We start from the raw sequence: 16255 nt of genomic DNA, 5'->3' as shown, positions 1-16255 counted from the left end.
TCTGTTTTCTTTGTGCTAGTGTTTCTGACTAACAATACACCCCCTCGCCCATGGTGGTGCGGTCCTGCTGGGCATTTCGCATAATTGCACCAGCCGGATAATTGCTCCAAAAACGCTGACAAATGGATGGTGCAGTTAAGCGGATTCTACTGTATTAATCAACAGCTATCAACCACACAAAAAATAAAGACCATAGCATTTCCAGGACAAAAGATACAAAAACCGGAAGTTCTGATGCGGTACCAAGGTCACCCACCAGGGGACCCAAAATCGACCTTGACCTTCGTCTTCCCAACACCTACCAATGTATGAAGTTGTTGAGAGCAGAAGAAAGCACACCTGGTCAAATTCAAACAAAGCAAGGACCAGCAAACATGGGTTCTCTCTTAGCTCATTCGATGCAGGTGACGATCACGGTGGCGAAAGCGACGGTAAGACATTTTGATGAATCACCCAATAAAACTAAAACTTAACACGAAAAGTTCCGAAACTTAGCTTTCCATTGCATTGCTTTATTTATCATTGGAAACCTTATCTATTGCCCTTTACAATCATATTCCGTTTGTTATGATTATACATTCGTAGCTTGAGCAGCATATAGACATTAGATAAACAGACACAGCGTAAACAATACCTCCCTTCACGGAGGTGATGGTTTGTACTATAGCCCTTTTAATTGGACAAAAGAACCGGTTGGACCTGTCAGCACTGTGAGTACTGCTGCGGTACACAGGTGAGTTTGTTAGGGTGCGAACACCTGCTACATATAATACCAGCAGAACAACATTAAGGTACGTACGGGATTTAACATGTTGTAGAAAGTTTCTTTTAAACGGTAGAAATGTTTTAGAATTAGGTAGCAAACGTTACAAAGCATGCAATGTCTATTCTTTGAAAATCCCCAAAACACAATCGGCCTATTGTGAAAGATTTGGCTCTGTTTTGGTCTGACAATGCGGTCGTTTCTGTGAAAGATAGCATTGCACAAACTGTAATAGCAGAATTGGTTGATCATTTAGTTTTCTTTGCGTGTTGTTCGTTGGAATACTGAAGTGTACTGTATCATGAGACCTATCTTCCAAAGTACAAAAGAACAGACGCCTGACCGAGTCGACAAGACTTGCAAATTACGCCCCTGGTCCCTAGAGAGACACGCCCACACTTTCTTGGTGTCAAATAAGGACACACTGGTTCTTCAAGGTGGTCAATCTTTTGCTCAACGTTACAATCTGTGAACTGCATTCTTGCGATGTCAATGTTGTATTATTTTGTCAGGTTAGTGCGCCATGTCTACTGAATGTGGCATACAAGTTGGTGCAAACGAAACCTTGCTTTAACATAGCTTGAGGGGCGGGGCAAAACTCGTTTTCACAACTATGCATTAGTCACGATGAGCCTTCAGGGATTCATCCAGACAAACTAGCTAAAGTCTGACATGTCATATCTAGATTTCATTTCGGACTAATGATTTCATTTCAGCGAGAACCAAATGTAGAACTCTCAGGTGCGTCTAGTGATTCACCATTACGACAACCATGCACATTGATGACTGGGCTGTTTATTTATTTATAAATAAATAAATAAAAATGGGCTGTCAATGTAGAAAATTACAGTATCTGTAACTTTAACGCTTTAACGAGATTCACAAAGCGTTTGTGTCCTCCATACAACTATGGACACACTGTATGTACTATAGAAAGTACATACAATACTCTAAATGACAGTGAAAATGATTCATAGGCATTAGTGAAAAGTTAGACAACATCAGGTTGGGCGATCGACATTTCCAGCATTTCTTAATGCTTGGTGACAGATGTAAATAATCATTGTTGTTATTTTTCCTGTTTGCCGTAGGCCGGAGACAATCACGATGGGGAATAAATCGTCTTCAACAGATCCTACCTGCCATATCAAGACGGAGAAGGCAGCGGGCGGGTAGGTTTCCTTACACATCTGCCTCAAAATAGAAAGAAAATCTACTCTCCAAGCAAAGGTTGGACTCCGGCTTGTTTTGCCTGTTGTGGGGCCATTATACACAAAGGAAATGTGAGCGAATATAAAGGCCGATAAAAACGCATAAAAAGACGTCCAAAAGAAGCCGGAGGCAAACCTCTGATTCAACAAGATGACAGAAAAGATAGCAAAAGAGGCATTATTCCGAACGAACATGCCTCTTGGCTGTCTGAAGAAAAAAGAAACATAGCTTACCCCCACATATACCAGGTCTCAAGATTTCATCTGTAGCTTGCTGGATGAGTGAAAATAAGTAATAATAATGATGATACTAGTAGACACAGAATAAAAGGTCAATATAATAGAACGGCTTGCATACTGATATGCAGCCTCCACCAGACCTACGGTCGACTCAGCTCGGACATGTTGTAAGGGATTGCATTTGTTATTTAGGATGGTGACGTAGAGCCGGTGGCCCTGTGTATAAGGGAGCTTCGGGCGTAAGCCTCAAGCGTCAAACCTTTGCACGTAAAAGAACCCATTACACTTATCAAGAAGAATAGGGGTGACCCAGTGTGCTTGGTCAGAAACGCGAGCAGTGGCGAGGCCGCGCATTGCACTACCACTAGCTACTTGAAAATGCTTCACTCCAATTGAGGATGAATGCTTTACCTTCTTTTTTATAGTTGAGAGACTCTTACAAACCATAGTGTTATTATACTATTTTTGCTGTTTACTCACATTAGTCTATTATTAACTTGCCTTCTTCTTGGTAAATTCGAAATCGAACCAACGTGCTTGTAACTTTTCAGCCCCATTTTTGTCGTCTTCGAGGACATCTCCGGCAATCGGACGGAAGCCACCAAACTCTCCCTGTGGAAAAACAGCGTCACGCCAAGCGACATTCAACTTCGCGAACGGGTATGTAACGTTAGAACACATACACCGCTACTTGTTCACTAAGTGTTCAACTACCATACTTGAACCTTTGAACTGTAACAGAACCTTTATGATTGACGTCATGATAGTTAATGTTACATACACTGTTTGGAAAATCATATTTGAATCATATCCTTTTATTAGGGTTTTTATTGTTGAATCAGATCGTTTTAGTGTGTCGTTTACAAAAACGATGGCAACTTATATCATTTTATCGACTGTAAACTACCTCGCAATTCAGCTGTAATACGACTGCCAGGAGGTATGTATGCTTTGTTGTTGTTGATATTAACCATTCAACCAGTCTACACATTTTCTTTCCCATAATTTATAAGTTTTGAGCGCTGAGCAGAGAAAGCAGTACGAACAATTTGTAAACTTTATGATTTGACGCGACGAGGGTTAGAACATACGACCTACCAAATGCTAGGTGTCAACTCACTTATTGCTTATTGATGCTTACATGCAATAAACGTTTGCATAGGTTACAGCAATGGAGATCTGGAGCGAGGGAAAGGGCCACACTTATGTCGATACCGTCAAGATTTCTTCGCTTTCCGATGTGGAAGTATACACCTTCCCTGTGCAGAGGTTCGTACATCACATTTCTACAATAATAAATATATTTAGTTTCCACTCAAGCGTACTTGTATGTGTTCAAGATGTCATCATGTATCATATCTAACAAAAAGCACATAAAAGGGACAATAAGCCGATTCGCGATTTGAACTGCGCATGCGATTCACGTGAAACACGTACTACATGCAGTATGTCAAAGCGAAGGCCCCTAACTAGTAAACAGTTATTGTCTCAACCATTCATAAGACATATCCAGACGTGTTTTGGGGCCTCATGCATGCGCAGTTCAAACCTTGAACTGACTTATAATTGCACCTATCGTTCCATTCATATCATATGTATCTATATGTTCAAGATCTCAATTCCACCTATACCCCCAAAAAACACATAAAAGGGGCAAACAATTTGGGACAATTTCAGCAAACTCAATAGATGATGGTCTTGTTTCCTTTATTTGTTCAACTCCAGGTTGTTGAAGCCTGGCGCAGGAAACAGACTCTTCGTCCCGCCCTACGACTGCTGTCTTCCGCAGACCGATCCCCACCCGGCACAGCGGCGGCGCGAACTCAACCAGAAAAAGAAGGACTTCCAAATGACGACATTGGCTGACGGCTGTCCCGTACAGGTTATAAGCAATTACAATTAAGAAATGCATGGTTATAAGCATGCGTGTCTTCGGAAGGGTGTATTCCCGAAAAATAAAGGTGTATGTCAAGGAATATGCACAAATTATGCTCATAGTTAATTCTTTTAACGTATTGTGTGTTTTGTTGTCTTTCATATACTCTTCGTTCTCGTAACTTTCCCGGCTGGGCGCCGGTTTGGAAATGTGACCACAGCATACGTCTGTTAAATCTAGATCAATCAGACCTGTAAATTTGTGCTAGTATCACACCTATTTGACAATAATTTTATATACAAAATCAAATTTATTTCGCAACTGCCATATATGTATTATGATAATCCAGTATGGCGGATGATCCGTATATCACCTGAAAGCACCATTCAAAGTATAGGCATGTACCTGCAAATGTAGGAACTGTGTTCAGTGGTTCACAACCCTGCATTTTGAACTCGAAGGTCCATCGCTCGTATCCCGACTCATATCCCATGAGGCTCGCATTTCTTGATAATAAGGAACAATAACCCACCCTGAAGAGCTTTTTTAATGAATTGTTATCTGTAAGCACAACTGTTCAATTTTCTGTGTTTTTATTTTCTCGTAGGTTGCAAGCTCACCAAGAGAGGCAATGTGGACACAGGAATACAAGGTATCATGAATACAGATTCATTCTAGTAGATCAAGAAAAATAAAACGGAATTCACGTAGAGAGCGCTCGCAGAAATGTCAAGAACTGCCGACAAGATTCTTCCCTTTTTGTAGACATAAAGTTCAGTCAATTTAGACCAGTGGCATTCAGACTGTTACTGTAAGTTGTTGAGTAGAAATCTAAGTGTATTTCTGTATGCAAAGTGTTCTACCCTTTGCCATCTCTGTAGAAAGCATACTTCAACATCCGAAATCGTTGCAAGAGCGATGAGCTTCTCCTTCGTATAACGAGGAGAGGACAGGTCAAGAAACTTGGCAATTTTCCAGACTTGTACAAGCTTGGCTTCAAAGTCCCTCAGGTATGTGTCGACTTTATTCTATCAAAATGTGGCAACTGTCAACACCATCAGTCAGTATAGCGGAAATTTTTTACAGAAAATACAACAAAACAGATCTCCAGTGTTGATGTCCATTTCCAAGAAAATCTTCTTAAGAGAAAATTGCAAACTTTTTTTTCATTATCAATCCTTGAGATACATACGTCGGATCTGCTGTACCATGTAGTGTTTTTTTCTGTTATATGCGAACGTTAGCTACAGATTTAAATGGTACGTGCCGTTAATATCACAGTTGTGGTCGTTGAAACCCGGTCACATCCTTCGTACGACAAGTTTACGACAGATTAAGGACATTCTTGAGACGGTCGTGTATGTGTTGTTAAAAATGACGGAAAAGGTTGTCCTACACCCTTATCAACTGTCCCTGTCACAACCTTGCTGAAACTCTTACCACATAAAAAATTAAAACAATGTATGTGACCGCAACTTTGAGTTTAACCATGTGATGTCCATCTTTACATCAGGGAATGGAGAACTGGTGGTTCGATAAGGTTTTCGGACAGCAGAGACTCCAGGGTCTGGTTCCTAACCTCATCAAACTGTGCAAGGAAATCCCGGCAAGGTACTCTCTAAACGAAATCACACGGTTAAGAAGAAATACACAATCCCTATATCTACATAAAGATGTGATAACTGCCACATCATAACAAAATAAAGAGCTACGTAGTACATGTGCATATTCTAAAACCAAATTCTACCAAACCAGTAGTTCTACACATAGTTCCTTTCTCTAAAATTGTTCCTTTGATGGACAAATATTATTACTTTTTAATTCCCTGTACGGAGCCTACGATTTCGTTGTGTAAGTTTGTTTGGGTTGGTGTACTTGTACGTTACATTTCTTTGAGTGACAGCTAGTGAGTGGGATGATAACGGCACATATTATACGTGCCGGGGCAGGAAGTTGAGGATGCAGAGGTTAGTGGTGGTAGAACTAGTTGTTAATCAGACATGACAGTCCAGGTCATGGAAGAGGCTACTACCTTACGGGAAGATTATTTTTGGTCTGTCTGTGTTTTCGCAGTTATTACATTTACTGTTTCTTGGTGTTGTTTTTGCTGTATGCTTTTGGATCCTTGCATACTAATAGATCTCCCCCAATGGAAGTTTCACCTTCATTTTGACTTCCTGTCATCATGATCTTTTGATTGCTAGTTTCAACGTGACAGAAGAGATGGTGAAACCCGTGCTGAAGGACGTGTCCATGAAACAGGCGCTACAGGACAAGCGGTTGTACCTGACTGACCTGACCATGCTTAAGGGAGTCAAATGCATTGGCGGCAACGTGGTAAGTGCCTTGTTTTTATCTACAAATATTGACAAAATACTTTTTTAAGATATATTTGTTTTTCATATCTGTATAAGGGCAACTACTGCAGGTGAAGAGCCCAAATGTCAGTAAACTCGTTTGATGAACTTAACATGCATATATGTTTGCGTATGCCATCAGGAAGGGGAAACATTAAAAAAAAGCATTGAACATGAAAAATCCAGGAATGTTTCTAAACAGTCTTTGTTGTGACTTGTACTTAGCACAGGTCTTTATTTATCAATACTTTTCATTTATTTCCCTAGCTGTGTGCACCACTGGCCTTGTTCTTCGTGGATGACGAGGGGGACCTCATGCCAATTGCCATCCAATTGTTCTCCAACGGGCCTGAAAAATTCTCGCACCAGGTAAGAAGCGTCAATGCCTCTAAGATCCATATACTACACCTGAACACAGACACACATCTTCTAAACTGCAAGTTACAAGATGTAGGGTGAGATATCATCGTTTATTCAGTCTGTAAACGTTTTAAGATCGTCAAGATGATTTTTAACAAAAGTGATTATTTGCAACGATGGTATTCAGTATCACCTAAGATTTTGCTTATCCTTGCTGCCCTGTAGTGCGTTTTTGGGACGTAAAGGTGATTTTTTAGTTTTGTCTCGCCCCATTGTCTGAGCAGGTATTCCTTCCGACGGACCCACCGTACACCTGGCTACTGGTGAAGATGTGGTACAACCTGGCGGAGGCGTCTTGGCACCTGGCGTGTGGAAACTTCGGTATGGCCTATCCTTTACTCTAACCAAGGAGGTCTATTCTTTAACCTCCTTGCTCTGACACTAGATTTTAGTGTAATGATGGATTGAGGGTTTGAGTGACTAGCACGCTGATAGTCGATATGAATTTGTTTCCAAATCTACGCTAAACGCATTCTACAACCGCAGAGCCTCGACTGTGGGCAAAACAATATACATTGGGTGAGGTTCTGCTAAACCGGGCTGAGGTTTCCACTTTTGTTGGCGTGGCCTCTAATCTGATGTCAGCCAATCAGAGAATCGGCTTTATCTAAAGAAAATATGTAAGCGACTCTCTGATTGACTGACAGCGGGTCAGAGGCCCGCTTACAAGAATGGAAACCTCAGCCAGGTTTAGCAGAGCCTCCCAATGTATATTATGTAGCCCGCGGACGATGCTCTGCGTAGGAGAATGCGCAAAATGTTCGCGGAAACCGGAAAGTCACGTGTCAGACGTAGATGGGTCATTATAGCTGAAGAACGCCGAATGGTTGAATGAAGACTCATATGGTGGATTACTTTCCGCTGTAACTTGACTGAAAGCGTAAACTTAAATTACGTTCATAAGACACCAAATGAAACAACATTTATCAAGGTTAGACATCCAGGTATACAATATCTAAAGACAAATCAATCTCTACAGCTGGATACAATACGGAGATTACTTCCGGACGTTTCGAGTGACATCTATCACTGTTCTTCAGCGTTCTACCAGTACATTCTAATGATGCTGATTAAGAGCTGTGATGGATGTCAACCAAAACGTCCGGACGTATCTCATGACCTATCTAGTTGAAGATTGTTTTGTCTTTATTAAATGAAACAACGTAATCGGTTTTTCAGGCTTCTCTCGCCTGGCCATGGAATCGGTCGCCCTGTGCGCCCATCGGACTCTGTCCGTGTCTCACCCGGTCTTCCGCCTGCTGGCACCGCACTTCAACCAGCTCATCCCTGCTAACAGGTCTGTCAGCAGTTACACTGTTTTCTTCTTGCAAAATCCATTAACAGTACATGGCGTGTGTGGGGACACACTCAAGCCACGAACTTACTTTGGTGCCTCCACCACATGAATTGGCAATACGTAAATGCAAAGCAAATTAAACAAATATGAAACGAGAGCTATGAGATGAACAAAGTTATTTTTAGTACATTGAAAGTAATTGAATGATATTGAGAAATTAGTTGTTGTAAAAGAGTTAATATCTGTCAAAATATTTTTTAATGTGACGGGACAAACTATACAGTCTATCAGGACAAGTGAGCTATATATGTTCCAGCTTAGAGGTCCAAGTTTTTCCAAATAACCATTCATTTTTGTGATTCCCGTGCTCATTGAATATTTACTGTAAATCTTGAAACTTTCGCGGTGGTTTCATTTTAGCGGTGACCTCTCCACAGCAAAACCATCGCCAATATGCGTTTCCAATGTGTCAATAATGTAGTACAGAATTGTTTCAGTTGCAACTTTAAACCAGTATGAAAAGTTCACCGCTAAAGTAAGTGGATGTACAGTATCTGTTACCATGTATTACAGGGAAACACTGCGCATAATTGATCCCGGACAGTGGATGGACGAGACCACTAGGATCGGCAGGGTTGGATTCATCGATATCCTACAACGAGGGTGAGTTACTTCATTAGGGTATTGCACTGGTGACACTCTATCTGTAGATATCAATATGCATCTATGTAAATCCTAATGGTTGGACCAAATTTTCTTCATTATCCTCCTGTAGTAGCTGGTACCTTATCCCATTAGTATCTTCTTTAAGGACCAAACGACCACCAAGCTAGATGTGCGTTTTTTCAAACCTTGGTAATGTGAAGAAGTATAAGTTTCCACTACAAGAGTAATCGTTATTGTATCGAAGATTGGCTTACGTTTTGTTAAAGAATAGCAATTGCTATCGCTGTGAAAATGATAGAGATACAGTGCATTTGCTTAAAACAGTGAGAATTCATGCATAAAGTTTGTCGTTCTTTTTGTAGGTGGAAAAGCCATTGGAGAATGAACGTGGAAGGGAATTTGCCTCGTGATCTAGAGAATCGAGAGGTAAGGCCAATTCAGTACAAAGGACAGCACTATATGGCCTTCGGTCCCATTATCACACAGGAAAACACTTCTAATTAAAGATGTTGAACGTCAAAGATGCAGAGATATACATTTTAGTCATTTTTTTGTCCAAAACGATTTGAAAGATGATGTTGATGTGATATTCTGTGTTGATATCCTGTGTGTATGCAGTTCTGAGCTATACATATGAGGAATACTTCAATACATGTTTGATTCTGCTACCGTGCTACAAACAAAATTCGTAATTGGTTTGACAACATGACTTAATCCATTCTCAGATGCTTTTTAATTATTAGTCTATTCATACCGTAAAGAGACATACCCCGTTGAGCAAGTTTTAAGCACGAACAGTTATCACTCTGAATGGAACAATGAATGCTGTGTATTTATTTCCTAGGTCGATGACAAAACCGCTCTCCGAAATTACCACTACCGAGACGACGCCCTCCCCATCTGGCACGCCATCGAGAAATACGCCAGGACCGTGCTGAAGGCCTACTACGGTAAGGCCCCCATTCCACTAGACGGCGATCGCGCTGCGCTCTCGCTGCGACCTAAATCGGATATGTCAATCCTTGATTTTATAATTGGAATATTTTCCAAATTGCAAAAGTACTGTATGGCTGAAAAGATTGCAAAACGCACAAAGCGTAAAAAGATTCGTTTTTATCTATGAAATTCGTTGAGCGTTCTGTTAAATTTCAGGTCGCAGAGAGCGCGCGGCGAGAGCGCCGTCCTAGCTAGTGGAATAAGGACATAAACGAACTTGCACTGCCGCCGGATAACATCTAAAAAAATGAACTACCAAGTGTTTTTATCTAAGCCGAACCGTAATGAAGGGAGATATAAAGTTTAACATTTAGGACTGCATTTGTGACTTCTTGGAGAGAAAAGTTTTCTATTTGTTTGCACATGCTTTCTTTCTTAGTTACGTAAAACATTCAAGTGTGACGCTGGCCCTGCGATACCCATATAGTTCTTTTTTGCGTTTCGGCGCATGCGCGCCGGAACGCATTGTCCTGGCTTTTACCTTCAAGCAAGGACCAGGGAAGCAGGGAAGCTTGGTTCAACACTGTGTCGCACACAATAAGACCTTATATGGCAATACGTTCTCAAATCCTTGTATAGCCGTTGCCTTATATGGCAAGAGAGCACGAAAAGGCAGGCACGCTAGATTTGCATGTGACACAGGACGGCGACCGCATGTAACTGCTACAACTGTTCGGAAATATCATTGCATTGTGGTTTCGGACTTTGATATCCTGAAAAATGACCATATTACATCTATTCCACAAGATTGCAGAAGAAAAAAAATGATTTCGTCAAGAAAACGAGCAAAAATCGGCATAAATGATACCATATAGTGAAGTTATAGCATTACGTCCAAAGAAATTAAGTACGTACCGCAGCTTGGCCGATCTGGCAACGCTAAGCACTTCGGACCCAGAAGATCCGGGTTCGTGTCCGTGCATGAATTTTTTTTTTCTTTTTAGATATTGAATATCAAAAATATATATTGATATTATATTAATCTATCAATATCATATTTATGAATATCATTTTTTTCATTAATAAATAAAGAAATATTTTATATTTGTTATTTTGAAATATTCATTTAATATATGCAAGGCCTTTGTCTTATGAACAGGACTTCATAGATTCCAAACTCGGCATTCGAATTTTTCTGTTCATTGTAATGGAAAATACCGTGCAGCGGCTCCTATGCGCGGTAAGATGATTCTTGCAAAACACTCGCCACTAAACTTCTATCCCCGATGTAAACAGAGGCTCTTGATGTTGTTTGCAAAACAGCGATTCTTTGTTACAGTAGCAAATGCTCCATTGTTCAGTATCGACTTCATTCAGACAACACGGACGTGGAAAGCTAGTGGCGCCCCTCGGCACAAAACTATGGGAATTTTCATGAATTTTAGCAAAATTACCCAAGAAAATAAGGAAGAAATGTTGTAAATGCGGAAACCAGAATAATACGGATGAGGTAGCTGTTGATTTGTTTGACATTTGGTAGTCATTTTAGATAGAACCTTAGCTGTTATGAACTTCTATTTCACTTAATTACCATAGTGCTGATGATTCAATGGTGCTTTTTCAAATTTTATGTTTTATTGCGTGCCATGTACATAATTACATTGATAGCTTTTATAATGAGCCTATTATACATTTTACAAATAAGCACAAGTTGTAGGCCAAGACCAGCTTTTTCAAAAGCACTTAAGTTAAGTGACGTAACTTCAAAATTGCTTTCCCCAATCTGCCTTTCTCTATTAAAACAGTACTCATTTCCCAAAATGACAATTTTTCTTATAGACTGAACAGCCCTTGAGTGACTTCCTCTGGCAGATTTTACTTCAAGTAAAGGGAAAAGACAATTCACACTTATAAACGTAGCCGAAACGCCAGCTTTTTTTAAAAGCTCTTGTTTACTTTCTCGTCGATTGAATTTCTGTCTCATTGGAATTACATCTCTTATATCTTTTTATTTATTTTCAAAACAGACACCCCTAGCAAAGTTACAGAAGACCACGAATTAAGGGCATGGAGAGAAGAGATGACCAAAGCAGTCGCCGAGGGCGGAGCAGGTATTCAGGTACATGACGATTAGGTTTTCATAACCTGTTTTGTTGATTATCTTAGTGTGACAGCACATTTTTGGAAACATGCCATTCGAAATCGAATAAGTTTTCCCGATTTTCTTCTGTTTGCGGTTGAATAGAAAGGCAGTGTAGCAAAGGGAAAAAAATCTATCTAGTGAGATTTACCACAGTTGTGGAAGGATTGACATAACAGGTAACTATCTCCTTATCAAGATGTTAACCGTAGACCTGGAGGCAAGGTTTGAAACACTGACACCGGGCAGGACCCCTATTCTTTTCGATAAGTGTGGTGGGTTCTTTATCGTGCAAGAGGTGTGGCTGTCCGCAAACACGGAACGTCACTAACCTATAATAGGTACTCATTTTCACCTGAGTGAAGTGAGCAAAGGGCGCAACATCGGGTATGTAATTAGGGGAACGAACCCAGAACCATTGATTCTGGACCTAACACTCTAACCATTACGTCATGCGATGCCACGACTTACCTGTCCCTTCTGTTCCACAGGGTGTTCCAGGTGAAGGCGAATTCAGGACCATCGATGACGTCATTGCAACGGTGACGTCAGTCATCTTTACCTGCACCGTGTCGCATGCTGTCAGCCTACAGATGTACAGCCAGTGTGCCTTCCCACCAAACTACCCACTCAACCTCGTCGGCAGTCCAATCACAGACAAGGTATATTAGTTTAATGCATTTTTACCACTCTACCACGCACACGGGGTCTATATTCTAGGTGTGTGCGTTTGTTTGGGTTGAGTGACAGGGACCGATTCGGAAGATGACCGCAAAGGTCAGACTTGCCGGAGTGGCAGGAAGTAAAGGTCAGATTTGGTAGAACTAGTCGTTAATCGGACGTTGACAGTCCAGGTCATGGGGTCAATGGAAGAGGTTACTAATTCAATGGGAGTTTTTTTTCTGTCTGTCTGTGTTTTCGCAGTTATATTTTTTCCATATGATAGTACGTTTACCGTTGAGTGTCCGGAAGTGATCCCACATCTAACATGATCCGACATCTAATGAATTGTCTCTTTTTGTTGTTGTTTGTTCGTCCAGAAACCACTGACTATAGAGGACGTACTGAAGTACCTTCCTACAAAGGAGGAGACACTGCGGGTGATGTCCGTGACCAGGTTTCTGAGTTGTAAGGGGAACTTGAAAAACACTCTGGGCGACCTCGACAACACTTTCCTGTTCACACTCGCGGGGAAGGCCGCGGTCAAACGGTGAGACCTTCCCTTCGTTTATTACCTCCGTGAAAACGAGTTATTGTAATCAGTCGGCGTGTTTCCTTGTTTGTTTGTTTATTTGCTTGTCTTGGTGTGCGTCCGCAGCCATGTGAATATTTCAGAGTGGCAGCATGTAAGGCGAAAATGGTGTAATAGGATACGTGTAGAATTGGATGTACGCTTTGGCTTGGGACTCAGGATGACTCATGGCTACACCCAAACAGAGCTTGTCTCAACGATGTTCAGCTGATTGTATCAGGCTCTTTCAGTTTCTTATAGCGTAGTGGCGCAGCTCTGAACAATGAATGTCATTGGTTTTTTCTTGCAGTTTTCGGGAAGAATTGGCCGCAATCTCGGCGAGCAACAAGAAGAAAGATCGCTCCCCGCCCTACTCATTCCTGGACCCTGACGTCATCCAAACTTCCTGCTGTTTTTAGTCGCTTACAACCTTGCAGTAGATAGCTGAATTTTGTTTCAAGAAAGAAATACACATGCACTGAAATTCCGGGCACTTTTGACCAGTTACTGCATGGCGCCATGTGTCTGTTAGGCCCCTGTCACATAGCAGAAAAATCAATCGGCCGGTGAGCTTGCGAGATCAAAAGGACATTTTCTGGCAGTTATGCCGCCCAGTTTTCTCTCGATCATCGCTCGATTTCTAGAGATCGGACACTTTCGCAGGTGCCCGAGGCCCTGTCAAATTTGATAGAGTAAGTTTTCCAATAAAGGAAAAACTCAAGTCTCTGGCCATTTTTAACCTCAGCGGCCTCCTTGCGATCAACAAATACGGCAGAAGCTCGTTGTCTGTGGTGACAGGGGCCTAAGGTCATGACTGATGTCACATAGCTCAGCCGGAAATATTTCACGTTTTGAAAAAATGTTTAGATATCTGCTATTATGTTAACTGTTAATACAGGTGAATTTTCATTATTGTACAACCATTTTGTTTTAGGAAACCATGACCATGAATATTTATTTCTCGGGCATGAAGGAAATACGTTTTCTACTTCTAAAATGAAAGGATTCCTGCTAAGCATGAGGGGAGAGAAAGTTTGTGCATCTTTGATTTAACCCTTCAATGTCCAGAATTACGCTACTGAAATAATGGCGAATAGTTATAAACGGTTAAAAAAAGAAGCAAACAGCTACAATATTCATAACGTATATAACCAAGCCATTCACGCAGATGAGTGCGGATCTGACTTGCTTTGAGAGGTTAGCTTTCAATTGGGCCAGGCCTATTGTACTATAGTGATGTCACCGATATCAATGATTTCTGTTGTACTCATCACTAACGACTTTTTATTATTATTATTATTATTCAAACATTTATTTTTAATTACTGAAGAATTATGATTAAAGGACATCTGAAGCGTCTGATATTTTCATATCGTATTCCAGTGGTATAGATTGAATTAGAATTGTATTCTTGACTTTTTGTTACCTTAGGTTGGAAGATATAGTGGGTTCAGTTTGACGGGTTTGCGTGTGTTAGTGTATAGCTGTATAGTACAATATGGCGTAGGTTACGAGGGACCTGGTTTGATATTACCGTGTGAAGATACTTTCGTAGGTATATATTGTAATAGACATTTTAGTTTGGATTGAATATGGTACGAGATACATGTTATTTCTGTTGTATTGCTTAATATCTTAAGCATCTAATCATGTTCCAACCATACTTCGAGTTCAGCGTGAATGATTTTATTTGAATACACAGTGCACTGGACACATATTCGAAAAGTATCATTTTACATCGATGAGGAAACTTGATTAAGATATTCGATCATGCAACTTGCCCTTTCTCAAAAGTTGATGAGCTAACATATTTCTGCAAGGGGAATGTCGAAAGACTTCTAAAGTAAGGCCATGTTGATTTGATTATGTAGATGACGTCCGCGCGCGAGCATCAATTTCCGTCCGTTTCCTAAAAAAAGTTTTCGACCATACTGTAAATCAAATATAAGCCATAGGTTGAAAAAAAATAATATCAGAAAACGATACTCAAGTCAAATGAGAATGCCAAATGCAAAGTAGAATGCCAAAATCAATTCCAAAGTCAAAGAAGAAGATGTGAGGAAATGAAAATGAGGAATATATTTTCGGTATACCATACTCTGTGTGTTTAGTCATTCATTCAACCTTCCTAACCATAATGAAGGCAATTTTTATGGCCAAACATTTTTTTTATTCGCACGCTCGCATCACTTTTGGGGTTCCCAGAGGATCTCAAACCATATTATGAAATCAACATGGCCAAACTTACTTCTTCTTTGGCCAAACGTAGACCATATATTCCTTACAAGTGATAAAATACAATATGTAGCCAAAGTTCATTGAGTAACAAAATACTAATGAAAAAGGCGATTTCCGACTATGCATGATAATTATCCAATTACTTTTAGTAGTTACATTCTTTTACGAACATTCTTGCTAATTTGACACAGTCAGGGCAGTTTCAAAGCTCTACATTTAAATAAACTTGTACTAATTACATCGCAGATAGTATATGATAAACGTGACAGAGAGAGAACCGTACGCACTTTACACAATACTCAACAATACATCTATTTTTACTTACAAGCATTTTTATAAATCACATTGAATGTGTCCACGACTAATGATACAAACACATACTCACTATAAAGACCTTGGTGTTTGCAACCATCTACAGGACAACAATGCTTTGCAACTAGTTCTAAGATGTATCAGCTCTCTTGAGCTACTATTTTGCAAATCGCCATGACAGAAATCTATAAAACAGTCCTGGGTGCCACCAAAAGTTCATAATAAGTTACTGTACTACAAATATTGGAAGTTGTCACCTTCCAACTGTTCAACGTAAGTGTTTTAAAAATCTGATGTAATTAGGTATGAACATTGCTACTACTACTACTGCTACAACCACTACTACTTCTATTACAGCTGCTACTACTACGACGACTACTACTACTGTCAGTCTATACAGACTGGGACACATGCTGCGCAGACTAAAATTACAGAACAAAGAGTGCAAGTAGATCTGAACATTATAACGCGTAGAATACTTGTAGTAAAATGAGGTTATTGTAAGAAATATTTTCTAGCTTGCAATTAACCTTACAATGAACACTGGGGAATTCCGCATCGCATAGAA

The 16255-nt window shown here is 40.3% G+C and overlaps 1 protein-coding gene across 1 annotated transcript; it reads left to right on the top strand.

The window, feature by feature from the left end:
* Positions 1–719: 719 nt before the first annotated feature.
* LOC136432528 (polyunsaturated fatty acid lipoxygenase ALOX15B-like) lies at positions 720–14852 on the top strand. Its single transcript, XM_066423888.1, has 19 exons — positions 720–791; positions 1855–1935; positions 2766–2874; positions 3377–3483; positions 3940–4096; positions 4698–4742; positions 4972–5100; positions 5604–5701; positions 6295–6427; positions 6715–6816; positions 7092–7188; positions 8047–8164; positions 8738–8827; positions 9193–9256; positions 9675–9780; positions 11794–11885; positions 12398–12568; positions 12947–13116; positions 13448–14852. Exons 2-19 carry the CDS (start codon positions 1871–1873, stop codon positions 13554–13556), a joined length of 1962 nt encoding a protein of 653 aa, XP_066279985.1. The 5' UTR covers positions 720–791; positions 1855–1870; the 3' UTR covers positions 13557–14852.
* Positions 14853–16255: the final 1403 nt, after the last annotated feature.

The sequence above is a fragment of the Branchiostoma lanceolatum genome, chromosome 4 (assembly GCF_035083965.1).
Source record: "Branchiostoma lanceolatum isolate klBraLanc5 chromosome 4, klBraLanc5.hap2, whole genome shotgun sequence".
Classification (NCBI taxonomy): Eukaryota; Metazoa; Chordata; class Leptocardii; order Amphioxiformes; family Branchiostomatidae; genus Branchiostoma; species Branchiostoma lanceolatum.
The sequence above is the reverse complement of the archived record's forward strand: the minus strand, read 5'-3'. Positions and strand labels throughout refer to the sequence as shown.